The 27,869-nt window shown below is 40.5% G+C and overlaps 2 protein-coding genes across 3 annotated transcripts in view; one reads left to right on the top strand and one right to left on the bottom strand.

Annotated features, from left to right (window-relative positions):
- The window catches only part of frem1b (Fras1 related extracellular matrix 1b), a 36,317-nt gene extending 29,776 nt beyond the window's left edge, over positions 1-6,541 (top strand). For both annotated transcript variants that reach the window (XM_084922038.1, XM_084922037.1), the window contains exons 26-36: positions 1,360-1,561; positions 1,682-1,826; positions 1,941-2,070; positions 2,360-2,432; positions 2,530-2,679; positions 3,737-4,065; positions 4,294-4,347; positions 4,448-4,603; positions 4,694-4,812; positions 5,266-5,351; positions 6,230-6,541. In XM_084922038.1, coding sequence (XP_084778164.1) covers positions 1,360-1,561; positions 1,682-1,826; positions 1,941-2,070; positions 2,360-2,432; positions 2,530-2,679; positions 3,737-4,065; positions 4,294-4,347; positions 4,448-4,603; positions 4,694-4,812; positions 5,266-5,351; positions 6,230-6,438 — 1,653 coding nt within the window. In that variant the 3' untranslated portion in view covers positions 6,439-6,541. The remainder of the gene's footprint in view (positions 1-1,359; positions 1,562-1,681; positions 1,827-1,940; positions 2,071-2,359; positions 2,433-2,529; positions 2,680-3,736; positions 4,066-4,293; positions 4,348-4,447; positions 4,604-4,693; positions 4,813-5,265; positions 5,352-6,229) is intronic.
- A 9,471-nt stretch (positions 6,542-16,012) lies between these two features.
- LOC146361844 (mast cell protease 1A-like) lies at positions 16,013-17,641 on the bottom strand. The gene is made up of 5 exons (XM_084922332.1): positions 17,584-17,641; positions 17,358-17,511; positions 16,982-17,120; positions 16,465-16,689; positions 16,013-16,357 (listed from the first exon to the last, which is right to left on the bottom strand). Exons 1-5 carry the CDS (start codon positions 17,639-17,641, stop codon positions 16,130-16,132), a joined length of 804 nt encoding a protein of 267 aa, XP_084778458.1. The 3' UTR covers positions 16,013-16,129.
- Between the last annotated feature and the right edge of the window lie 10,228 nt (positions 17,642-27,869).

The raw sequence follows: 27,869 nt of genomic DNA, 5'->3' as shown, positions 1-27,869 counted from the left end.
AAAATGGACCAAACACAGGAGGTGCTGGTCCTGATCTGGAACCAGTTCCAGGTTTCCACTAAAAGCCTGATTTTGACCCAGAGTTGGATTCCTCCCCACAGGTTACCTGCTGACAGGCAGCCAGGTGGCTAACACCATCGCCTCGAGCCTCTGAGACTCTGGAGGCCACCTGTGATTGGACCAAACATCGAATAGTGTGTGTGTGAGAAGGATATCAGTGAAAAGTGTGTGTGTGTGTGTGTGAGAAGCCATTTGATATGTATAATATGTAACACCAGAGCAGGGAGCATCCATGAAAAGCAGCAGAGGATCCCCTCGCAGAGGAGCTGCTCATGCCTGCAGCACAAATCTCTGACCTGATGATGACGTAGATTTTATATCTATTTGCGTTTGGACATAACAGAGGCGACCCGGATGAATGAAACTGGGCTCCTTCCTCTGTTCTTTAAAATATTAGAAACCGAAAAAGCTGCAGATCACTGAGATATTAAAGCACCTTGTCTTATTCAGATGTTCTGTTCTTGCTCTGAAAATGAATTACACACACCAAAAAAGAGCTGAAGTCAGAGGATGGCATAAGCTTCATCAGTGTCAGCAGAATCATCCATGAACGGACTCATACATAGGACATCGGTGACACCTGGTGGTCAGGCAGCTGAACTGCAGGCAGAGAGAGCGAAAGACGGGTAAAATAACACACACTGATCAGTTTCTGCTGCTTCACAAAGTTCTCTGAAATATCCAGAACATAAAAATCCTGAGATGAAGTGCAGCAGGCCTTTTCAGGAAAAGGAGGCACTGAGAGAACGAGGGGGAGATGATTTGTGCCCAGTTTGATGACAACAGCAGCGTAAAAGCTCCTTCCACCGCCTCTGCTCAGATCTTAAATCAGGATGACAAAGGATGACCTGAAGCTCCGCCAACACGTGATGTCACATGCTGCTGTTTCTGATGTCACTTCCTCCATCACCTTTGAATCTGTCGCTTCCACAGATTTGAGTTTCTGTAAAGTGCTGACAGAGCGACGCTTTCTTGGGAAGCCGTAAGCCTGACTGAAGCCCGACTGTTATCTCTGCATGACCGACAAATCATCCTCATCCTCTCCTCTGAACTTCGTCTGAAGACACGTTCCAGAAAACACTGTTTGTTAAACTGTTCATTCAGGTCCTGAAGTGAGATGATGAGTTGATGACGGATGCACAAACGAAATGTTTCCCTAAAGAAAATAAAAAAGTTTTTTGCGTGTGTTTGACTCGTTTGGTTTCTTTTCGATTCCTGCTGCTCAGTTTCCTCTGATCTTCGTCCCCCTGAAGTGCTCGCTGTTTCTGTGTTACTGATTTAACTTCCTGCTGTGTTCAGGTGGATTGGGTCGACCGGACGCCTCCCACTCTGAACACCAGGGGGAGTCCCAGCACCGTGGTGGATCTGGGCGGCGGCCGTTATGGAATCTTCATCACCAGCAGAGAGCTGCAGGCCTCAGACCCTGACAGCCCCACAGAGGAGCTCGAGTTCTCCATCAGCAGACCTCCACTCTCAGGATACCTGGAGAACGCCGCCACAGGTGTGCGAGGAAACTGATGGTTGCTTAGACAGGCTCACCTGTGCAGGGCTCACGTTCTCCTACTGTGCAGTCAGATTAAAAGCCTTCCTTCTCTTCCTCTTCCTTCTCTCGCTCCATCAGGGTCGTACATCAAAGGTCGTTTCACGCAGCGTGACGTGGATCGGCGAGCCGTGATGTTCGTCCTCCCCGCTGACGTGGAAGTGACGTCTGACAGCTTCCTGTTTGTCCTCAGAGATCCGGCAGGAAACAGCGCGTTGCCTCAGACGTACGTTACATCACATCCTGTCTGTCTGCTCGCGGTTACTCTGTGAACATAAATGAAATCTTCGGTCAGGTGGGGGTGCTGTCTGACTCTAACAGCCTCTTCTTTTTCCTGCAGGCTGGAGCTGTCCTGGTCTCGAGTGGAGCTGTCGGCGACCTGCTACAGAACCTGTGAGACGGCCGGGACACTTCAGATCCGCGTGCAGCGCAGCGGGAGGAGCGCTGACCCGGCCTACGTCGCCATCCAGGTCAAACCTCGCCCTCCTCCTGGTTTATAATATATAAAACAGGAAGTTCCTAACTGCTTTGTCTGCTCAGATTCTGTTTTAAGTCTGAGTGAAATCGCAGACTCTCAGATGTCTTCCTGAGCGTTTCTCAGTTTTCAAGCCGCTGTGGTAAACCTGCGAAAGACTCCAGCTTTTACAAACTCTGAGTTAGATTAAAAGCAGCTGAGAATCGAGTGAAGCCGACGTGTAACGAGCAGGAAGCTGTAGCTCGGTTTGTTTTGGACTAAAATCCTGACGTCTTCTTCTTCAGGTGGACGAAGGATCAGCCAAAGCTGGCAGAGATTTCACTCACAGCACTGCGAGTCTCATCCAGTTCGATCCAGGTCTGACCGCCGCTTGGACTTTCACCGCCTCATCATGTGACCTGTTGTGGCGCAGCGTGCAGTCCTGGTCTAACAGCTGTTTTTTGTTGTGCTTCAGGTGTGAAGGTGAAAACCTGGAACATTTACCTGATTGACGACGGCCTGGAAGAAAACCACGAGAGCTTCACGGTCACGCTGAGAAACCCCCAGAACGCCATCCTGGGACCAAGGAGCTCGGCCACCGTGGAGATCATCGACCCCCGCCGAGGTGACATGATCGATCTGATCAATGAGTCCAATGAATGAATTCAACTCTACAAACTGAGAAATAAATACAATAAAATTGTCTGTGAGCGGGATTTAAAAATGATTCCAGTCGACTTGAAATGAAAACTGCTGCTTTATTTTTCATTTAACGGGTTCAGATCTTGATTAAATACAGCTGGTTCTGATGAACCAGGACGTCAGCGATGAAAGCTCATCCTCTCTATAAACCATCAAACCATCCTCACATCATCACAGTTAGGACTTTAATGCTGGGCTTACACTGTGCGATTTTTGGCCCATTTTGAGCCGATTTTTGAGTCGTGCGACCGTTTTGGCGAGCGGCCCGATTTTGGCCTTCATCGTGCATCGTGTAGTATACGTGGGGTAACGAGACGCGATTAGCACCTCACGACCAGCTCCCGATCATCAAATCGCTTGGTCGTGAGGATTTCAAACCTGTTTGAAATCCTCGCGACCGTCATGAGGCTGTCACCGCAGTTTGTCACACTGCGCACGCGCAAACACAAATGTCAGCGAAAAAGACGGCGCAGCACGGCAGTGCAGCGTGTGATCTGGACACAAGCGATGGAGGCACAACTTGTAGAACTTTGGAAAGCTCATCCGAGCCTTTTCGATGCGGCCTCACAAAATTATCACGACCACAACAACCGTGAAAATAGTTGGATCTACACTGCTGCTCAATCACAGCTGCCTGATCAATGTTTTTCATTAGCAATTTAGCAAAGTTGATGGTGGTGGTGTGCGTGTCTGTGTGAGTGAGTGAAAGACAGAGAGGGAGAGCGAGTGACAGAATTTCTGTTATAACCTTCATTTTATGTACGCACAGTGTGAGCACTCAGGTCGCATCAGAGCATCGGGCCGTATAGTGTGAGACCCTGCATCGTGACCTATGAACTTCTAACCCCTGCGAGTCAACCGTACAGTTTGAGCAGGAGCTGAATCGCGCGACTGAAAAAATCGCACAGTGTCTGCCCAGCATAAGCCGCTGGTCAGTCTTAGATTCGACTGAACGTTAAAGGATCGTTTCTGTGTCTCAGGAAGCTGTGACCCAGACGACCTGTGGGTAGAAGATGATCAGCGCCCCCTTCCTCCTCCTCCTACTCCTCCCCCTCTCCCTCCTCAGCTCCCTGATCCTCTGCAGCCAGAGGAGGAAGAGGAGGTTCCGGTCATCAATATAGAGGCGGAGCTGCTGTGGGAGAACCAGCCTCACCCGCCCCGAGGAGACGTCCCGAATCGACACCACCTGGACTACAAAGAGGTGGAGCCACGAGACCCAGAGCCCCACAGCAATGGCTACACCCCCCACAGCAGCCACCTAAACATTCAGCAGCACACTGGAAGCAGTACTGGGAACACTGGGAGCACGGTGAGACACAGACAGAACATGAATCTGAGTTCTTTAAACTTTAAACAGTCAGAGTGAACGATTGTCACACGATCGTAACACATCAGCGAACAGGAAGTTGGGCTCAGATGGGCACCGCCTGCGCTCTCAAACAATATCTGTTCACAGATTTGTGATCCATTTTCTCGTCTGTGTGTGTTTGTGTGAGTGTGTCTTTCTGTAAATTCTGAACTTTGTGTTGTTGTTCAGGTCCGTCTGTCTGCACAGAGGAGGCCTGAGGACGAGCAGGAGAAGGTTTGGACGGTAAGACACTCAGCCAGTTTATCCAGAGACCGACTGAAGCTCACTGTGTTAATGTCTCTTCCTCCTCCTCCTCCTCCTCCTCCTCCCCTTCTTCCTCCAGTTCCACAGTCTGACTCCTCTCCGGCTGGAGGAGCTGCAACCGGGCGATGTCGAGTGGAGCTGGTCAGCTCACGGTCGCCCCCTGCAGGAACTCCACGTTGGAGATTCTCCTCAGATGGCTCATCAAGCTCAGAAACACCAGCTCCGCCAGCACAAGGTACACACACACACCTGCACACACACACACACACACATACACACACACACTGGAGTAACCTTTGACCTCCGGCTATCTGTGTGTGTTCAGGTGGGGAAGTCTGTGAGCAGCTCATGTCCTGATGGCTGGACGCACCACAGGAGACGATGTTACATCCTCAGCCCGTCCGTGGCGAGCTGGGCCAGCGCCGACAGAACCTGCTCGCTGCTGTAAAGAAGCCGCTTTCTCCTCTGACTCTGTTTCCGTTCTGTTTCTGGTTTGCTGATTGATCTTTGGTTTCAGATTTGGTCACTCAGCTGACATGCGACACAAGTCAGAATCATCACTGATGTCCATGACATGTTTAAAACATGACCACGAGTCTCGCTGTAACACATCTGACGGTTTAAAGGAGGTCCTCACAGAGTTTCTTCCAGCTGTGCGTGGCAAACAGCCTGCAGCTGTAAAGCAAGGAAAAGATTTTGAACCATCGCAGTGACTGTATGATTTTTATTTGAACTCAATGAGCATTTGAAAACCGTGCTTCATCTAATTAAAGCAACGATGCTGAGCCAGCCTGAGGTCATGCACCTCTGTGCTGCACGTATGAGCAGGAAGGAAATATTAATCATTCAAGAACCTGCTCTCTAATGTGACCTTTGACCTTTGCTCTCCTCTGGCAGGTTTAACAGCAGCCTGACTGACGTGCACTCCAGGAGAGACGTGAGCTGGCTGTGGAGGTTTGCAGGGAAGAAGCCATTTTGGATCGGTGGGTGTGTCCTCAATAATGATAACCAGTAATTAATCAAGTTCATTGATAGTTAGTTTAGCTGTTTCCTGATGTTTCTTGGCTTTTGGGTCATGTTGACTTTTATCCACATTTAAAGAACTGAAAGTCTGAACAAACCCCAGCAGGCCTCTGCAGTTTGACTGGGAAACTGTATTTTATTTCACTGTTTTTTTTAGGATGTAGCACAGATATGTGAAACTGTACGCAGGCTGAATCTGGTCCCTCACAGATTTTCACTTTGGGCTCTTAGTAACACCTCGCTGGACCTGCAGGCTCAGAGAGAATCAAAGGTGATGCTGACGTAGGAGGAATAAACGAGCAAACTCTTTAAAGAAAAGTTCTGTTTTCAGAGATTTGGAGTTTGGGCCATCACTTTGAATATGTGGCAAAGAAAGCAAAGCCATTGTCTTTTTTAAACTCTGTTCTCAGAGAAATCAAGCTGTCGTTGTTACCTGGCAGGAGGCTGTGCTGCAGGTAAACTGCAGGATCATTGTCACACAGGTGCTGAGTTTGTTCTCACACACCTGAACACAAAGGACGCTTTGTGGTGTCAGTGTGGCCCTCTGGATCATATCAGAGCTCTGCTGCAGTCGCTGAGCTCCGAGCATGTTGTTCTGGTTGTTTCACTCTTGAATCTGCCATCTTTTGATGCTTTGAACTCTTTGGAAACTTTTAAGCTCGCAAACCTGAGCAGGTTTTCTTTATTAATGAGTTTTCGGGCTGATTCTGATGACGATGAAAGGTTTTTGTTTCAGTGACTCTGATTTGGAGCTCCAGTGGATGAAATGTTGTATCCTGAGGCCTGGTGCGTGTCAGGCTTTGCTTCCAGACTGACGGCTCCTCTCTCTGCTCCTCAGGTCTGTCTGGAGGTCCAGGACGCTCATCGTGGGCTGACAGTCGCTCGCTGTCTTCCTCCAGACTGAGGGGGGCGCCGGTGAGCCCCGGTGAGCCCGAGAACGACTCCAACTGCGTGCTGGTTCAAAACCCGAGAAGCTGGATCTCCACGAGCTGCTCTGCAGAAACTCAGCACTCATTCATCTGTTCATCGCCAGCTCAAACTCACTGAGAAGTTCATAGCCAGTGGCCTTCATATTTAACGTGATGAGGTGATGCTGCTCTGTACATTAGTTTCATACTTTGTCTTAATAAAGCTGCTGCACAAACACAAATATGAGTCAGCAGTTTTGTGACTTCTTTCCTCACATTTTCAGATAGGTTTGTATTACAGTATAAACTGTGTCATTGATTGGAATCAATGTATAAAGAGAGTTAGCCAGTTTGAACAGATGAGTTTTGACTTGGATGAGGAGAGAGAGCCAGTATTCCTGATATCAGGAGGAAGGGAATTCCAGTGCCGCGGTGCAGAGCGGCTAGAAGGAAGAAATATACAGCTGAGTGTCATCAGCATGACAGTGAAACTTAATATTAAATTTCTGAGTATGTAACCAAGTGGAAGCATGTAAAAAATGAATAGAAAAGGCCCTAATACTGAACCCTGTGGCACACCAGCAGAAACAGAAAATGAACCTAAAAAGTGAGATTTAAGTTGAATGAAATGAGTGCAATCTGAGAGATATGAGGTGAACCAGGCTAGGAGGATATGACTAATGCCAAAATCTTTTCAGAAGAATAGTGTGGTAGATCAAAGGCTGCACTCAGAGAAGGGTGAGGATGGTGAGGACGCTGGAGTCACCTGCCATCAGGAGGTGATTGGTCGTTTTGAATATTTTCTGTGCTGTGAAGTGGGCGAAACCAGACTAGAATTGTTCATAGAGATTATTGTTATTGACGTGTGTGAAGCTAAGAGGCGACAACATTCTCAATAATTTTAGAAATTAAAGGGAGGTTAGATATCTGTAGAAAGTTATTGAAATTATGGGAAATTATTAAGAATTGGAGTAACGGATGCAGTTTTCAATAATGAAGTAACAACTCCAGCGCTAAGGGAAAAGTGAAAAATATGGATATGGTTATATTCTAAAGAGCAATCATTGCCTTCCTCGTGCATGTTTGAGATCCTGAGCACCTTCTTTGCAGGTGCTTGGAGAGATTCGGTTTTACGTTAGCTTTTCTGTTCTCTGCACAAATTACACTTTTCTGTTACACCGTTTTTAATGTTTTTGGAAATTAATTTCTGAATTTGAAATCACATTTAATCCGCACTGATACAAATACCTTGCACTGGAATGATGTTTTACCTCGCTTTTAGATAATAAACCCACGTTTCCACAGAAATTGTTATCAAGACACGGCTAAATATTGACCAGCTCTCTGACAAGGTGTACAAACACAATTTCAGGATATAGTTGCTGGAATTTGTATTGGGAATGAGGACCAATCGGACTCAGGACATTCTACACCCTTCCTTAAAGCAAACATTCTAATAAACCTTCAATGGTTACTTGAATAGTTTTAAAAAAGAAATATTTCAGTTTTTCAAGAAACTCTCAAAACTAATTTTCACTCTGAATTTCTTTTAGTGCAGACTAAAAACTTGATAACTTAAATAATTTAAATACTAATTAAAAGTAAAGCGGTCAGAATTCTGAAACGTCTCAGCAAACTGGTGGTTTTTCAGTGTGTATTCTATATTCTAACATGCGGTCTTGTCAATCAAATCACAGAAATAACAGATACTTGATGGCAGTTAAATTTAGAGCAGTGAAAAGTTCTGCACTTTTTCACTGACACTGGCAGATCTCTGCTTTGCGTCATCGGCTTATTTGTAAAAACATTTGTAGCCCTCTTCCAGAGCAATGTTTGGGAGAAATAAAAAAACAACCATATGATAATTATAGGTACAGGTAATGGGAGGAGTCAGGCAAGGATTATAGGATATAAGTAAGAATGCTCCAGTTACACATCAACAAGCCTCACACAGAAATGAGCTGATCCGCACACCTTTACCAGGTAAGAGAGGTGACACAAAACTCTGTGATGCAGATCAGAGCACTGTACAGAGACTCATGCTACCATAGGTTTGTAATTAATTACTGAAGGTTGTAGGACGCCAGTCGTTCAATGAGGAGATGGTGGAGGATTTGGGTACAGGGACGATGGTGGCCATTTTGAAGCAGGCTGGAACTACAGACAGATAGAGGGAAAGGTTGAAGATGTGTGTGTGTTTTGAACGGATAATTGGAGGTTTTTAAAAAACGCCTTGGCTGCATTTTTAGGTAAACGGCAGCAAAAAACTCAGTAACTTTTTTGAAGAAGTAACTATATAATTAATTGCCCAACATTGGTCTTTATATACTGTATTTTGCCAAACCATCTAACTTGGATGGATTTGATGCTGGCGTGACCACAATGTACACGTCTGCTGTTGCTCACAGTGTACCAAGGGACTGCTCAGGGAGTTTGTGTGTTCGCTCAGACACGTGAAAAATTAGAGGGAACATTGCTCAAGAGTTGGGAGTTCGCCTTATAATCTGAAGGTTGTCGGTTCGAGTCCCGGCTTGGACAGTCTCAGCTGTTGTGTCCTTGGGCAAGACACTTCACTGTAGCTACAATGGGTGGATGACTGGATCTGTAAAGCGCTTTGGGGTCCTTAGGGACTAGTAAAGCGCTATACAAATACAGGCCATTTACCATACAGTACCAATGCACCTGACACCCAAGGAGGTGTGCGAGTTCTGGACCAAGCTGAAACTTGTGAAGAGCTGAGGTTCTTTTATGGGGTTGCATAGTGTTTTTTTTTTTTTTTTTTATAACTTTGGCCCCCTTGATATAGCAGCAAGTCGTGGATGATGCCGGATGAACTTGCTTGGCAGAACAATTTAAAGCCCCACTCATCTGGTTTGTTGGCACTATACTGGTGGAGAGTGCCAGGCCTTGCAGCTTCATATGAAACCATGACCTCAAACACACTGTGGTTGAAAGTGGATGGCATCATGAGACACCACTCAAGAATCCGCCACAGGACCATGTGATTTTTAGCCATATAATTGTTTATATCCATACAGTACTTGTTAAACATGAAATTATATTTTTGACAACTTAGTATTATTAATTTACCAGCTACTGTAATTTGGTTAAAATGTAATTAGTTTTGATATTTGTGATTTCCACATGTTACTCTTGATTTTTACCATATTTACTAATATTAACATAGAAAGTTACAAAAATTACTTGCTGAGAAAATAATTTCAGCAAATTCTTGCTGTGCTCCACCCTGATTGGAGGATAACTGCACTGCCAGCACTCATGGACATTACACCTTATTTACAAACCGTATTTCTATTTATACTTCAATGCAACCAACATCCCTATTTAAAGTGTATTTAATATAACCTTATTTAGTATAGTTGCAGCAGTCCCCCCCCCCTGCATTTAATAAAATACGTTTTTGAAATCAAAACAGAGCTGCAATCCATCATGAAGCAAACAGTGACATCATCAAGCGCTAGTTTATTTTAACCAGACTTATGAAGCATGGAGGTTTCAGTTCAAGCTACATTAACTAACTACAACTAAAGGGTTAGGGTAGCTACATTAACTATAGTTAGTTAATGTAGCTAACTATAACTATAACTAAACTAAAACACAAGCAGTTCATTAAAAGACATGAGTTTTTTTTTTTACTTTATTATTGCTCAGTAATAAGACAAAAGTATTTATTACCTGAGTACGAGATTCATAAAAATACACCATAGCCATGCATTAGTTTAGTTTGTTTATATTTAGCAAATGCATTTTGCAATTTAGAATAAATCTGCATTCATGTGCAAAATTTAGCATTTCCCAATGAGATTGAGAACATGCAGTGCCCTCACAGAAAGGGCCAAACAATTTCAACAACAGTGAGAGGTTCTGAATCGAGGTGTTTTATATTGTAAGGTAAAAACCTTACAAAATTAAAGCTCCAACCCAAACAATCCCCCATGAGCAAGCACTTGGCAACAGTGGGGAGGAAAAACTCCCTTTCAACAGGAAGAAACCTCCAGCAGAACCAGGCTCAGAGAGGGTCAGCCATCTGCCGCGACCTGTTTGGATGGGGCTGATGCGAGACAGAACCAACACTGTAGGATTTTAAAATTGTTGAAATCTTGTGAATTGTATATATCATAGTCGAAATCATAGCCTGATTTCGACTATGATTTTGTAGGGAAACAATGTTTTCAAAAATTGCCCAAAAGAACAACAGTTCCTAAAGGTCTTTGAAGAGGATTGTTCAGATGAATTGTTGTTATTCTCCTTAACAACAAAAACCTTAATCCTCTTGTCCTTCATCTTGTTCGCTTCAGAGATCAACGTTCTTGCTACATTATCTTCAAAGTTTAACTGCCTGAATTCCATGGCAGTCTGTACCATCATTTTAGACTTATATGTCTTCTTTAGACTCTTATAAACGGCTCTAACAAGTTTGCCTAAAGATTTTGGAAGTTGTGCGGGTAGTTTACCCACAGCCAATTCAATAACCTTTTCTAAAATGGCAAAAATGTTGACCTGCTTTGTTGCTGTGCCTGTCTTTAAGGCGATCATGTTGATCAGCCTAACAAGAAACTGAATTATAAAGTTTCTTTCTTTAGTTTCTTGTGTCCTTTGCCCTGGACTGGACACAAAGAAGGGGATCTGTTCTTCAGCCGTTTCAGCAGGACTGGTCTGATTTTCCCCAACAACAGAATCCTTTATCCTTTTCTCCTTTACCTTATTGATCTCTGATATTAAAATTCTTGTGACATTTGCTTCAAATATTGACTGATGAAATGCAATGACAAATAGTAGCAAGTCCTTGGAGTTGTACATCTTCTGCAGTCCATGGAAAACAGACTTAACCACCCTGTCTATAGATGTTGGCAGTTCTGCAGGTAATTTTCCTGCAGTTTCTTCTGTGACCGTTTTGAGGAGTGAAGACATGTCGATGGGTTTTATGACTAATTTAATTTTTGTTGTAATGGTGTTTGAAAGCTTTACAACAAACTGAACGATAAAGTTTTTTTCATCCATTTCTCGTCTTTCTGCCCGTGTAAGGGTCATAAAGGCGGATTTGAAGAGAACTGTCTGCATCTCCTCTTCAGATATTTCTATGGGCCTGGTTTCCTGTGGACTGTCTGCTTTAAAGGAATCCATTTGAGTTTTTTTTCTGTGCTGTTCTCTGATGCCGTTACTAGTGTCTGTAATAACGTTTAGTATGAAGTTTCTTTGGCTCCGAACCTATTTATGAGCTGGTAGATCAAAGCGGACCAGATCAAAGCTGAAAATGTATCACGTGACACTGACGTCAGCTTTGGAGTGCGATGTCACTGGAGAGGGCGTGGCCGCCGAGATGCACGATCGGGAAGGGAGCTGGAGAATGGGATCTCTTTTTACCGTTTGTAAAACGGATGGACAAGCGACTGTTTTTATGTGTTGTCGTTAGCAACGGTAAAACCGTCGTGTCCGCTTGTTTATTTTCCTTTCACAATAAAGCTCAAGATCCTGTTGAGACTTTTCAAAATAAACTGAATCACGTGAAAGAGTGTTTACGGATGAGTATGGGCTCAAATTGTGGTCATAAATATGTTGTACTTGTAAAAAAGATTTGTATGTGTAAAAAAGACTTGTGTGTGGACTTAGCCAAAAAGTACATGTGAAAGTCGAACCGGCAACCTTCCGATTACAAGGCGAGCTCCCAACTCTTGAACCACGACCGCCCCAGAAATCAATAACAAAATATTTATGACCACAATTTGAGCCCATAGATGAGAAGCAAAAAAGAGCCGCCAGGTGCTAAAAATAAACCTTAGACTCAAACGTTAGAACAGGCCTTTCCCCGCAGCACGCCGTTGAATAAATACTCACGAAGAAAACGGCGGCCGTTACAACTTATGTATCGTTTCATGCAACACTCAACTCCAGGTACACGATGCCCAGCTGAGTCGAGCTGCCCGAGATTCACAGAATATGTTACATTTTTGTGATTTATATCGTTATCGGGGCTATAGATGCTTATATTGGGATATGTGATTTTGGTCACATCGCACAGCCCTACTCTGAGGCCATAGCAAATTAGAACAAACATCCTAATGAGTGATTTTGTAGATATACGTTCTATTTATAGAGTTGCTAATTGTTTTTCATTATTGCAGGCCAATGAAATGGATGGCACAAATCCTGACTGGGTTCCATATGGGGCACTACGAAATCCCTGCTTCAAACTACACGCTACATAGCATACCACTATGCCAATCAGATTAGTTCTTCCATGTGAGGGTGAAGAGGTGACCCTTTTGGACAAGATAGTGAAGGTTTCTGCGTTTTGGTGAATGAGTGAGTGGTAGTAAAACCAGGGAAAAATGCTCTTGTTAAATACTCTTAAAAGTCTTGTGCTGTGTATGTACTTATAAGTTTTCAAAAGAGACAGGAAATTACAGAACGCTAATAGTGGGTGATATTATTTAAATGTTGTCATGGTTTTATGTGAACATTTTGTCATTTGTAAACTATACATTGATTCTACATTGTAACTGATGTGATATTCTACAAAGTGGTTTTAATTAAAAGGCAAAAATTAGTTTGTTTCTTTATTCAACTTTTTGAACAGTGTTACTTAGTAAGCACATATTCAGTAAATGCAAATTATTTACATGGCAATGCGCTTCAGACACAAATGTAGACCCCCTAAATAAAACATTATGGGTTATTCAGAACAGAACTATGCTTGGAGAAATATTTTCTCATCCGTTGAGACGACTCCTCCACAGTAGCAGGTGGAATTTTTCTTTTCTGAGGACGGCTTCTTTTACCTGTCACTACAGATGGTCTGTTTGTGTTTTGATTGAGAGCCTTTTTCGGGGCAGCTGAAGAGAAGTCTATCTTATGGCCAACCTCTGACTGTATCATGGTCATATTGCCCAGCAAAACCCAGTATGCAGGTTCATCTGTAACAGTCCTTGTGCCACAGATCAACACTGTTGCTTCTACGTTAAACAGAAGAGGGGTGACATGGCTGCAGGTATCCGCGACTCCGGGCACACAGGTGCAGTGGGCGGCTTCAACCTTCCCTGTGATGCTCACAATGACCCATGCCTGCAATGCTGGTTCATTCAGTGCCGTGCAGTACCTGCAACACACACAAAGTTAATTTAAAGACAATACATGTAATTTTTTAAAAATCTTTTTATGTATCCATCTATAGAATGTTGCATGTTACATTCTAAATCTGCCTGTTTTGTTTTTGTTTTTTTTTAAATCTGCCAGCAAAAAATGAACCTAAATTATGTAATGCAAGGATGTAATCACTTTCAAGAGGGAGAAAGCATAAAGTTCGACTTTAAGTGACAAATATGAATCACTTAATATGATAAGGAGATTCTGCAGGTCATTAATCAATGTATAAAACAAAAAAAGAATGTATTTTTAGTGACACAGGACATAAACACGGAAGCAAGATGTATAATTAGGATTATTTATAATAAATATGAATTAATGATTGCAATTTCTTTAACCATAGAGAATGACTAAATGCTTCAGGACAATGTCACATCAATGCACTGAACTCACTATGTTATCCATCTAACAGAGCCTCCACATGTTCTCACTGTAATTTCCCCCTCATGAATGAATTGATGCTTGCACTAATCTGAAAGTACGGGGGGAATTAAATGCATTTTACTTGCAGTACTCAAGCTGACTTACCTTTGTTTGAATGACGGCGTATTGACTAAATCCTCCTTCTCTTGTACGGTGTATACACCTGAGACTGTCACCTGTCTGTGTGTCCTGCACTCTCTCTCTGTTTCTTTCTCTCTGATTGTGTAATAAAAGTATGAACATGTATTTATAAGTTACACTTGTGTTTGAATCCTGCAGCTTACCACACATTTGATTTCCATGTGTGACAACTGCAAGTGTCCAGAGTGAGGACAGACTGAGGGACCCACTGCTGCACATCATCTGTGAGGCTTTGCACCCCTGATGATCCACCAGGACAAACTCAGCAGTGTGTGAGGAAGAGGAGGAGGAAGAGCCCGCAGCAGCTGACAGATGAAGAGAATAGACAGACTGTTCCCTGTTTGTGAAGGACTGCTAGAAAAGTTTAAACTAACTGTCTGTCCTGAATCAATCTTATTAGGTAATGTTCCCATAATTTTATCATTCAAGTGTTTTCAGTGTGGGAGAAAGTACTCAGGGCTCTGAATTGGGATACAGCCTGTTTGCTTTGATTTGTGGCCTGCCATGTACAGATCATTAAAAAAGCTGATATATAAAATCACATATAAAAGCAAGTGGAAACCTACAGCAGCGCAAGTTATTAGTAAGTTACTACATCTTTCTTCAAAAATAGATAAACAGACCAAATTTATCCTCCACATGAGATGGTATTATAGTCCGTGTGCAGATGGGTGACTGCACTCCAGAGGAGATCCTACCTTTTATACAAACTGCTGTATACATTCTTTATTGTGCTGGTCTGTAAAATCTATATAAAACACAAACCTGACTTCAGTCTTTCTTTCCCTGCTTTGTCTCAGTCTGGCGTGAACAAGCAGATGCAATCAAGTTTTAATTCACTGCACAGTCTCAGTGTTTCTGGCCACCATCCATTAAGCTGTGCTTGCATGAAGCTCACCATGTTTATTAATAGAGGCGATTGATTGATAGATCATTTATTTCAAGCATATACGTACATACATACAAAATAGAGCATATCTACGAAAAGGAAAATACTGTCCTGTAGTACAACCAGTGTTCAAAAAGCAGTGGGAAGAAGTAACACACGTGTTACCACCCCCTTCACATATTTATAGCTCAGTCATGTAATTGTGCAGCTGCTTCCAAATGTTGTATAACCATGAGAATTTATTACATTGGACTGCATGAAAACCCATATCTTTATACATTGATTTAAATTTCTGAATATATTTGTCTTGTCAATTAATTTTAAATTTAAATGTAAAAATAATTTTCAATAAAGACACTAATGTGTTTGTCTTATAGAGGTTTAAGTTGCAGAGAAATGCCATTACTGTTTGTTCAACTATTGCAGGACAACCACTTTTTAAGTGAAAAAAGAAATGTTATGACATTAAATTTGAATGCACATGTGGTAAAACATATTTTTGTTGTAAATCTACACCAACTACCGAGTGAAAGGGTTTTCTGTACTCATTCATGTGCTTTCTATTATTTTATGCATCGCCTTTCTATGGCCACATAAGCCTCTAATTTTGGAGATTTTTAATCCAAGTTTTTACTCATTATAATTATTTAATTTCCTTTTTCAGTAAATGAATCATTTAAAGTCCAGTTTGTTTCTCAGTATCGTGTATCTGGTTTAGTCACACATGTGGAAATGTTCTTGCGTCTCTCATTATTTTTGTAATAGTCAGGAAGTGCAGATTACTGTTACCATTTCCTCTGTCTGATGTGAATCTGCAGTTTATCACCGGAAGGTTTCTCTCGCTGTTTGAGCTGTTTTTTTCTTATTAAGTAAAAGTACACATACATTACACAATTTGATGACCACAGTTGAGTCCATGTTGATTTTTAAATGCACCTCATGTTGTTTGAAGATTGAAGGTTTCAAGCGATTACTATTTTCTTTGTTGACAGTTAGTTTCCTGATCAGTTGACCTTTGTTTTGTGTTTAACTTAATAAACAATGACAAAAAATGCTTGGAACCAAAGCCTCTGTAATGTTCTCCAGCCGTCTAAAACCCAAAAATATTCCCTTTGCTGTAATCTGTGGAAAATCACATATCTGACAAACTATCAAATGTTCTGTTCATCAAAACAGCTGATTTAATTTCTGTCAATTACCATGTATTATTAGACTAATCAGCATCTCTAACACAAATATGATGTTCCTTAGAAACAGGAATGATGGTTACTGTATCGGTTGTTGGAGAATGTAACTTTCCCTTATGTTCTTTGATGGAGTCTCTGTGGTCAGGTATCTTAGTATAACCCTGAATTGTTGAGCCATCTGGGTTTATTTTGCTGGTGGATATCACCCCATATACCTTTCCATCTTCACAGACTAATGGACCACCACCGTCTCCCTGGAAGTATTTAGTATTTACACAGTATTTAGTGATTACTTTGGAAGTGAATTTCTGTTGTTGACCAAAGTTTTTTTCTCGATGTTAGTGTGCAAAAATACACTTACCTGACCAGGTTCTCTCTCACCCTCAGAGCAGTACATGTTTCTGTTAGCACACAGCTCATTGTCAGTCAGGGTCACATTTACTTCCAGGAGTTTGACAGACATATATTTGCTGTTTTCTGTGCTTCCCCAACCAGAAATGACACATGCTTTTGGCAGAGATCCATCATCACGGTCAGCAAGAGCGATGGGTTTCACTTTGTCGTTCAACTCTGCCTTGGTGCTCAACTTAAGGAAGAGAGAGAGAAAACCCCTTTGTTAAAAGAAAAAAGTAAATATTAGCACTGTTAACTACAGTCTGTTTCCGTGCTGCATTCAGTTGGGCTCAACTTCAGTAACGCGAAGAGGGAAAAAAGTAAAATAAAAATCAGTATGTACAGGATTTCAGTACAACTTGAATGAACAGAGCAACAGCCAAAAAAAAAGAGAAAAAAACTTGGAGATTCTGAAAAAAAGACTAAATTAGAGCAATGTGGTGAACTTCAAAAGTACAATCATATTTTTTTTTATATATATATACCTTAAGAAGCATCATATCATTTTTAATATTAACTGGATTGTAGCCTTTCATTGGAAATGCATTTCTCCCAGGCACATTAACATGCTGTACACCATTCTGATCATGATAATTATGAAGTCCCAGAAAAACTTTGTAGGACCTAAAAAAAAAAAAAAGTTTATTATTTGTTTGATAAAAATAATGAGTTTTTGGTCTTGTGTTCACAAGATAAAAAATTTTTGGGTCATTTTATCTAATAACCATGAAGCTGCATAAAAACAGATTTCCTCCTCTCAATATGTGACTTGACTTTAATCTTGAGATTACAGATTCCACAGTAGGCCCCTAAACACTAAACAGGTAAAAAAAACAAAACACAACAGTGTGTTAGACTCACTCGGCTTGGCAGACTGCAGCAGTCATCACAAAATCCTCATTGAGAAGGAAGCCAGCACAGTGTCCTATATGACCACCTGTGCTGTTCATCTGCAAAAGCACCATGTAAGGTCTGCTGTGAGGCACAGCCTCGTGACCTCCAATGATCGCATGGCCTGAGACAAAAGTGAAATAAAGTATATACATACAAAAACAAATGTGTGCGTAAAATATGTAAAGATCTTTACCTTGTTGATGAAAGCTCAGTACCAGTGTCAGTAATGTCAGTTTATAGTAAATAATCATGGTGCGATCACAGTCGAGAGTTCAGCTGAGATACTGAAGAGAAATAATAATCTCTGATCATTTTCACCCTGAAATGTTTCCTATATATTTGTGTTATTTGCATACGCATGCTCAGTGATGTGGCTTTGAACCACATTCTTAAGGAAGGTAAATATCGCCTTACTATTTTTCATGAAAAATGTCTAAAAATATGATCCTGTGAACTGATTAACCTCACTCCAAAGTCCACTAAGTTTGCACCAAATTGTTTTTTTTTTTTATGTTCAATTAAATTTCATTTTAAACAATAAAATGTTAAAATGAAATTCAGTTTAAATTCCAGGATTCAATAAAGCATCACCACCTGAAAATTAAAGCCTTAATTTATTTTGATAATATTTTGACTCTTGCAGGATTCCAACTAATGTGTGCTGTCATGAGCACCTTTCTCTATAGCGACCAGAAAAACAGTTTACATGTAAAAACAAATTGAGAGTAAATCATACCTCATAAACAAGTACAAAGAAATTCAGGAAGATCTTGATGCACGTGACGGGACCGAACTGAAGTGGAAACAGACAAACAGAATAAAAAATGACAAAGACGATGAACTGGAGGAAACTCAGGACTTAAATGCACAGGATGATGATGATGATTATAAACAAAGGTCAGGAGAAAAAAGGAGAGCCTGTATTAAGCTTCAAGGCCACTGAAGGCCAGGACATGTAATAATAACAATTAGCGGAAATAATGTATCCCTCTCAGTGACTGTGAGGACTGCTGCTGGCTGAATGACTGTGATTGTTTACACCTGTGTTTGCCGAGTGTCTCGGACAATATGCGGTTTGATTGTTATTTATACTCATTTTACGTTTTTTATTACTGTATTTTTCTTATTTTATTCATTTATTTATTTTTTGCTTATTATTACACTGTAGAATACAATAATCAATCGACAATATTTTGTTTCAGCCTGTGTGTTTCTAGATACCTTGAGAAATCACAATTAAACCTTCTTGAATTTTAAATCTTCAATAAGGCAGAGACAGCAATAAGACTGAGAATCGCAAATACAGGAGAGAGAGAGTCGACATTACCGCTGACGGCCAACAGAGAAGAGAGCGTGCAGTAATGCAGAGAGTAGGCAAAGGACAGGAGAAAGAAGGGAAAACCTGTGTCAAGGATCAATGTAGTTTGCAGAGGTCAGAAAAGAGAAAAGCGAGATCCTCTATGCCTTTACTTTTTCACTTTTACTTGAATAAAGTACTTCTACTTTTACTTGTGTATTTTGTAACACTAGTATCTGTACTTTTTCTTACGTACAGAATGTCTTTACTTGTTAAGTCCCCCGTTTCTGCAGTAAACAGCAATGTCTTCAACATTCTTGTGGTGTAGAGAGATAGAAAAGACCCTAATACTGAACCCTGTGGCACACCAGCAGAAACAGAAAATGAACCTAAAAAGTGAGATTTAAGTTGAATGAAATGAGTGCAATCTGAGAGATATGAGGTGAACCAGGCTAGGAGGATATGACTAATGCCAAAATCTTTTCAGAAGAATAGTGTGGTAAATCAAAGGCTGCACTCAGAGAAGGGTGAGGATGGTGAGGACGCTGGAGTCACCTGCCATCAGGAGGTGATTGGTCGTTTTGAATATTTTCTGTGCTGTGAAGTGGGCGAAACCAGACTAGAATTGTTCATAGAGATTATTGTTATTGACGTGTGTGAAGCTAAGAGGCGACAACATTCTCAATAATTTTAGAAATTAAAGGGAGGTTAGATATCTGTAGAAAGTTATTGAAATTATGGGAAATTATTAAGAATTGGAGTAACGGATGCAGTTTTCAATAATGAAGTAACAACTCCAGCGCTAAGGGAAAAGTGAAAAATATGGATATGGTTATATTCTAAAGAGCAATCATTGCCTTCCTCGTGCATGTTTGAGATCCTGAGCACCTTCTTTGCAGGTGCTTGGAGAGATTCGGTTTTACGTTAGCTTTTCTGTTCTCTGCACAAATTACACTTTTCTGTTACACCGTTTTTAATGTTTTTGGAAATTAATTTCTGAATTTGAAATCACATTTAATCCGCACTGATACAAATACCTTGCACTGGAATAATGTTTTACCTCGCTTTTAGATAATAAACCCACGTTTCCACAGAAATTGTTATCAAGACACGGCTAAATATTGACCAGCTCTCTGACAAGGTGTACAAACACAATTTCAGGATATAGTTGCTGGAATTTGTATTGGGAATGAGGACCAATCGGACTCAGGACATTCTACACCCTTCCTTAAAGCAAACATTCTAATAAACCTTCAATGGTTACTTGAATAGTTTTAAAAAAGAAATATTTCAGTTTTTCAAGAAACTCTCAAAACTAATTTTCACTCTGAATTTCTTTTAGTGCAGACTAAAAACTTGATAACTTAAATAATTTAAATACTAATTAAAAGTAAAGCGGTCAGAATTCTGAAACGTCTCAGCAAACTGGTGGTTTTTCAGTGTGTATTCTATATTCTAACATGCGGTCTTGTCAATCAAATCACAGAAATAACAGATACTTGATGGCAGTTAAATTTAGAGCAGTGAAAAGTTCTGCACTTTTTCACTGACACTGGCAGATCTCATCTTTGCGTCATCGGCTTATTTGTAAAAACATTTGTAGCCCTCTTCCAAAGCAATGTTTGGGAGAAATAAAAAAACAACCATATGATAATTATAGGTACAGGTAATGGGAGGAGTCAGGCAAGGATTATAGGATATAAGTAAGAATGCTCCAGTTACACATCAACAAGCCTCACACAGAAATCAGCTGATCCGCACACCTTTACCAGGTAAGAGAGGTGACACAAAACTCTGTGATGCAGATCAGAGCACTGTACAGAGACTCATGCTACCATAGGTTTGTAATTAATTACTGAAGGTTGTAGGACGCCAGTCGTTCAATGAGGAGATGGTGGAGGATTTGGGTACAGGGACGATGGTGGCCATTTTGAAGCAGGCTGGAACTACAGACAGATAGAGGGAAAGGTTGAAGATGTGTGTGTGTTTTGAACGGATAATTGGAGGTTTTTAAAAAACGCCTTGGCTGCATTTTTAGGTAAACAGCAGCAAAAAACTCAGTAACTTTTTTGAAGAAGTAACTATATAATTAATTGCCCAACATTGGTCTTTATATACTGTATTTTGCCAAACCATCTAACTTGGATGGATTTGATGCTGGCGTGACCACAATGTACACGTCTGCTGTTGCTCACAGTGTACCAAGGGACTGCTCAGGGAGTTTGTGTGTTCGCTCAGACACGTGAAAAATTAGAGGGAACATTGCTCAAGAGTTGGGAGTTCGCCTTATAATCGGAAGGTTGCCGGTTCGAGTCCCGGCTTGGACAGTCTCAGTTGTTGTGTCCTTGGGCAAGACACTTCACTGTGGCTACAATGGGTGGATGACTGGATGTGTAAAGCGCTTTGGGGTCCTTAGGGACTAGTAAAGCGCTATACAAATACAGGCCATTTACCATACAGTACCAATGCACCTGACACCCAAGGAGGTGTGCGAGTTCTGGACCAAGCTGAAACTTGTGAAGAGCTGAGGTTCTTTTATGGGGTTGCATAGTGTTTTTTTTGTTTTTTTTTATAACTTTGGCCCCCTTGATATAGCAGCAAGTCGTGGATGATGCCGGATGAACTTGCTTGGCAGAACAATTTAAAGCCCCACTCATCTGGTTTGTTGGCACTATACTGGTGGAGAGTGCCAGGCCTTGCAGCTTCATATGAAACCATGACCTCAAACACACTGTGGTTGAAAGTGGATGGCATCATGAGACACCACTCAAGAATCCGCCACAGGACCATGTGATTTTTAGCCATATAATTGTTTATATCCATACAGTACTTGTTAAACATGAAATTATATTTTTGACAACTTAGTATTATTAATTTACCAGCTACTGTAATTTGGTTAAAATGTAATTAGTTTTGATATTCGTGATTTCCACATGTTACTCTTGATTTTTACCATATTTACTAATATTAACATAGAAAGTTACAAAAATTACTTGCTGAGAAAATAATTTCAGCAAATTCTTGCTGTGCTCCACCCTGATTGGAGGATAACTGCACTGCCAGCACTCATGGACATTACACCTTATTTACAAACCGTATTTCTATTTATACTTCAATGCAACCAACATCCCTATTTAAAGTGTATTTAATATAACCTTATTTAGTATAGTTGCAGCAGTCCCCCCACCCCTGCATTTAATAAAATACGTTTTTGAAATCAAAACAGAGCTGCAATCCATCATGAAGCAAACAGTGACATCATCAAGCGCTAGTTTATTTTAACCAGACTTATGAAGCATGGAGGTTTCAGTTCAAGCTACATTAACTAACTACAACTAAAGGGTTAGGGTAGCTACATTAACTATAGTTAGTTAATGTAGCTAACTATAACTATAACTAAACTAAAACACAAGCAGTTCATTAAAAGACATGAGTTTTTTTTTTAACTTTATTATTGCTCAGTAATAAGACAAAAGTATTTATTACCTGAGTACGAGATTCATAAAAATACACCATAGCCATGCATTAGTTTAGTTTGTTTATATTTAGCAAATGCATTTTGCAATTTAGAATAAATCTGCATTCATGTGCAAAATTTAGCATTTCCCAATGAGATTGAGAACATGCAGTGCCCTCACAGAAAGGGCCAAACAATTTCAACAACAGTGAGAGGTTCTGAATCGAGGTGTTTTATATTGTAAGGTAAAAACCTTACAAAATTAAAGCTCCAACCCAAACAATCCCCCATGAGCAAGCACTTGGCAACAGTGGGGAGGAAAAACTCCCTTTCAACAGGAAGAAACCTCCAGCAGAACCAGGCTCAGAGAGGGTCAGCCATCTGCCGCGACCTGTTTGGATGGGGCTGATGCGAGACAGAACCAACACTGTAGGATTTTAAAATTGTTGAAATCTTGTGAATTGTATATATCATAGTCGAAATCATAGCCTGATTTCGACTATGATTTTGTAGGGAAACAATGTTTTCAAAAATTGCCCAAAAGAACAACAGTTCCTAAAGGTCTTTGAAGAGGATTGTTCAGATGAATTGTTGTTATTCTCCTTAACAACAAAAACCTTAATCCTCTTGTCCTTCATCTTGTTCGCTTCAGAGATCAACGTTCTTGCTACATTATCTTCAAAGTTTAACTGCCTGAATTCCATGGCAGTCTGTACCATCATTTTAGACTTATATGTCTTCTTTAGACTCTTATAAACGGCTCTAACAAGTTTGCCTAAAGATTTTGGAAGTTGTGCGGGTAGTTTACCCACAGCCAATTCAATAACCTTTTCTAAAATGGCAAAAATGTTGACCTGCTTTGTTCCTGTGCCTGTCTTTAAGGCGATCATGTTGATCAGCCTAACAAGAAACTGAATTATAAAGTTTCTTTCTTTAGTTTCTTGTGTCCTTTGCCCTGGACTGGACACAAAGAAGGGGATCTGTTCTTCAGCCGTTTCAGCAGGACTGGTCTGATTTTCCCCAACAACAGAATCCTTTATCCCTTTCTCCTTTACCTTATTGATCTCTGATATTAAAATTCTTGTGACATTTGCTTCAAATATTGACTGATGAAATGCAATGACAAATAGTAGCAAGTCCTTGGAGTTGTACATCTTCTGCAGTCCGTGGAAAACAGACTTAACCACCCTGTCTATAGATGTTGGCAGTTCTGCAGGTAATTTTCCTGCAGTTTCTTCTGTGACCGTTTTGAGGAGTGAAGACATGTCGATGGGTTTTATGACTAATTTAATTTTTGTTGTAATGGTGTTTGAAAGCTTTACAACAAACTGAACGATAAAGTTTTTTTCATCCATTTCTCGTCTTTCTGCCCGTGTAAGGGTCATAAAGGCGGATTTGAAGAGAACTGTCTGCATCTCCTCTTCAGATATTTCTATGGGCCTGGTTTCCTGTGGACTGTCTGCTTTAAAGGAATCCATTTGAGTTTTTTTTCTGTGCTGTTCTCTGATGCCGTTACTAGTGTCTGTAATAACGTTTAGTATGAAGTTTCTTTGGCTCCGAACCTATTTATGAGCTGGTAGATCAAAGCTGACCAGATCAAAGCTGAAAATGTATCACGTGACACTGACGTCAGCTTTGGAGTGCGATGTCACTGGAGAGGGCGTGGCCGCCGAGATGCACGATCGGGAAGGGAGCTGGAGAATGGGCTCTCTTTTTACCGTTTGTAAAACAGATGGACAAGCGACTGTTTTTATGTGTTGTCGTTAGCAACGGTAAAACCGTCGTGTCCGCTTGTTTATTTTCCTTTCACAATAAAGCTCAAGATCCTGTTGAGACTTTTCAAAATAAACTGAATCACGTGAAAGAGTGTTTACGGATGAGTATGGGCTCAAATTGTGGTCATAAATATGTTGTACTTGTAAAAAAGATTTGTATGTGTAAAAAAGACTTGTGTGTGGACTTAGCCAAAAAGTACATGTGAAAGTCGAACCGGCAACCTTCCGATTACAAGGCGAGCTCCCAACTCTTGAACCACGACCGCCCCAGAAATAAATAACAAAATATTTATGACCACAATTTGAGCCCATAGATGAGAAGCAAAAAAGAGCCGCCAGGTGCTAAAAATAAACCTTAGACTCAAACGTTAGAACAGGCCTTTCCCCGCAGCACGCCGTTGAATAAATACTCACGAAGAAAACGGCGGCCGTTACAACTTATGTATCGTTTCATGCAACACTCAACTCCAGGTACACGATGCCCAGCTGAGTCGAGCTGCCCGAGATTCACAGAATTTACAGAAAATGTTACATTTTTGTGATTTATATCGTTATCGGGGCTATAGATGCTTATATTGGGATATGTGATTTTGGTCACATCGCACAGCCCTACTCTGAGGCCATAGCAAATTAGAACAAACATCCTAATGAGTGATTTTGTAGATATACGTTCTATTTATAGAGTTGCTAATTGTTTTTCATTATTGCAGGCCAATGAAATGGATGGCACAAATCCTGACTGGGTTCCAACGCTACATATGGGGCACTACGAAATCCCTGCTTCAAACTACACGCTACATAGCATACCACTATGCCAATCAGATTAGTTCTTCCATGTGAAGGTGAAGAGGTGACCCTTTTGGACAAGATAGTGAAGGTTTCTGCGTTTTGGTGAATGAGTGAGTGGTAGTAAAACCAGGGAAAAATGCTCTTGTTAAATACTCTTAAAAGTCTTGTGCTGTGTATGTACTTATAAGTTTTCAAAAGAGACAGGAAATTACAGAACGCTAATAGTGGGTGATATTATTTAAATGTTGTCATGGTTTTATGTGAACATTTTGTCATTTGTAAACTATACATTGATTCTACATTGTAACTGATGTGATATTCTACAAAGTGGTTTTAATTAAAAGGCAAAAATTAGTTTGTTTCTTTATTCAACTTTTTGAACAGTGTTACTTAGTAAGCACATATTCAGTAAATGCAAATTATTTACATGGCAATGCGCTTCAGACACAAATGTAGACCCCCTAAATAAAACATTATGGGTTATTCAGAACAGAACTATGCTTGGAGAAATATTTTCTCATCCGTTGAGACGACTCCTCCACAGTAGCAGGTGGAATTTTTCTTTTCTGAGGACGGCTTCTTTTACCTGTCACTACAGATGGTCTGTTTGTGTTTTGATTGAGAGCCTTTTTCGGGGCAGCTGAAGAGAAGTCTATCTTATGGCCAACCTCTGACTGTATCATGGTCATATTGCCCAGCAAAACCCAGTATGCAGGTTCATCTGTAACAGTCCTTGTGCCACAGATCAACACTGTTGCTTCTACGTTAAACAGAAGAGGGGTGACATGGCTGCAGGTATCCGCGACTCCGGGCACACAGGTGCAGTGGGCGGCTTCAACCTTCCCTGTGATGCTCACAATGACCCATGCCTGCAATGCTGGTTCATTCAGTGCCGTGCAGTACCTGCAACACACACAAAGTTAATTTAAAGACAATACATGTAATTTTTTAAAAATCTTTTTATGTATCCATCTATAGAATGTTGCATGTTACATTCTAAATCTGCCTGTTTTTTTTTTGTTTTTTTTTAAATCTGCCAGCAAAAAATGAACCTAAATTATGTAATGTAAGGATGTAATCACTTTCAAGAGGGAGAAAGCATAAAGTTCGACTTTAAGTGACAAATATGAATCACTTAATATGATAAGGAGATTCTGCAGGTCATTAATCAATGTATAAAACAAAAAAAGAATGTATTTTTAGTGACACAGGACATAAACACGGAAGCAAGATGTATAATTAGGATTATTTATAATAAATATGAATTAATGATTGCAATTTCTTTAACCATAGAGAATGACTAAATGCTTCAGGACAATGTCACATCAATGCACTGAACTCACTATGTTATCCATCTAACAGAGCCTCCACATGTTCTCACTGTAATTTCCCCCTCATGAATGAATTGATGCTTGCACTAATCTGAAAGTACGGGGGGAATTAAATGCATTTTACTTGCAGTACTCAAGCTGACTTACCTTTGTTTGAATGACGGCATATTGACTAAATCCTCCTTCTCTTGTACGGTGTATACACCTGAGACTGTCACCTGTCTGTGTGTCCTGCACTCTCTCTCTGTTTCTTTCTCTCTGATTGTGTAATAAAAGTATGAACATGTATTTATAAGTTACACTTGTGTTTGAATCCTGCAGCTTACCACACATTTGATTTCCATGTGTGACAACTGCAAGTGTCCAGAGTGAGGACAGACTGAGGGACCCACTGCTGCACATCATCTGTGAGGCTTTGCACCCCTGATGATCCACCAGGACAAACTCAGCAGTGTGTGAGGAAGAGGAGGAGGAAGAGCCCGCAGCAGCTGACAGATGAAGAGAATAGACAGACTGTTCCCTGTTTGTGAAGGACTGCTAGAAAAGTTTAAACTAACTGTCTGTCCTGAATCAATCTTATTAGGTAATGTTCCCATAATTTTATCATTCAAGTGTTTTCAGTGTGGGAGAAAGTACTCAGGGCTCTGAATTGGGATACAGCCTGTTTGCTTTGATTTGTGGCCTGCCATGTACAGATCATTAAAAAAGCTGATATATAAAATCACATATAAAAGCAAGTGGAAACCTACAACAGCGCAAGTTATTAGTAAGTTACTACATCTTTCTTCAAAAATAGATAAACAGACCAAATTTATCCTCCACATGAGATGGTATTATAGTCCGTGTGCAGATGGGTGACTGCACTCCAGAGGAGATCCTGCCTTTTATACAAACTGCTGTATACATTCTTTATTGTGCTGGTCTGTAAAATCTATATAAAACACAAACCTGACTTCAGTCTTTCTTTCCCTGCTTTGTCTCAGTCTGGCGTGAACAAGCAGATGCAATCAAGTTTTAATTCACTGCACAGTCTCAGTGTTTCTGGCCACCATCCATTAAGCTGTGCTTGCATGAAGCTCGCCATGTTTATTAATAGAGGCGATTGATTGATAGATCATTTATTTCAAGCATATACGTACATACATACAAAATAGAGCATATCTACGAAAAGGAAAATACTGTCCTGTAGTTCAAAAAGCAGTGGGAAGAAGTAACACACGTGTTACCACCCCCTTCACATATTTATAGCTCAGTCATGTAATTGTGCAGCTGCTTCCAAATGTTGTATAACCATGTGAATTTATTACATTGGACTGCATGAAAACCATATCTTTATACATTGATTTAAATTTCTGAATATATTTGTCGTGTCAATTAATTTTAAATTTAAATGTAAAAATAATTTTCAATAAAGACACTAATGTGTTTGTCTTATAGAGGTTTAAGTTGCAGAGAAATGCCATTACTGTTTGTTCAACTATTGCAGGACAAGCACTGTTTAAGTGAAAAAAGAAATGTTATGACATTAAATTTGAATGCACATGTGGTAAAACATATTTTTGTTGTAAATCTACACCAACTACCGAGTGAAAGGGTTTTCTGTACTCATTCATGTGCTTTCTATTATTTTATGCATCGCCTTTCTATGGCCACATAAGCCTCTAATTTTGGAGATTTTTAATCCACGTTTTTACTCATTATAATTATTTAATTTCCTTTTTCAGTAAATGAATCATTTAAAGTCCAGTTTGTTTCTCAGTATCGTGTATCTGGTTTAGTCACACATGTGGAAATGTTCTTGCATCTCTCATTATTTTTGTAATAGTCAGG

The sequence above is a fragment of the Perissodus microlepis genome, chromosome 23 (assembly GCF_051167445.1).
Source record: "Perissodus microlepis isolate ML-2025 ecotype Zambia chromosome 23, ASM5116744v1, whole genome shotgun sequence".
Taxonomy (NCBI): Eukaryota; Metazoa; Chordata; class Actinopteri; order Cichliformes; family Cichlidae; genus Perissodus; species Perissodus microlepis.
The sequence above is the reverse complement of the archived record's forward strand: the minus strand, read 5'-3'. Positions and strand labels throughout refer to the sequence as shown.

Coding starts and splice junctions, on each gene's coding strand:
- LOC146361844 (XM_084922332.1), bottom strand. CDS start 17,641: ATGATTATTTACTATAAACTGACATTACTGACACTGGTACTGAGCTTT. Junction 17,512..17,583: donor ACTGAGCTTTCATCAACAAG/GTAAAGATCTTT, acceptor CTTTTGTCTCAG/GCCATGCGATCATTGGAGGT. Junction 16,358..16,464: donor GTGAGAGAGAACCTGGTCAG/GTAAGTGTATTT, acceptor AAATACTTCCAG/GGAGACGGTGGTGGTCCATT.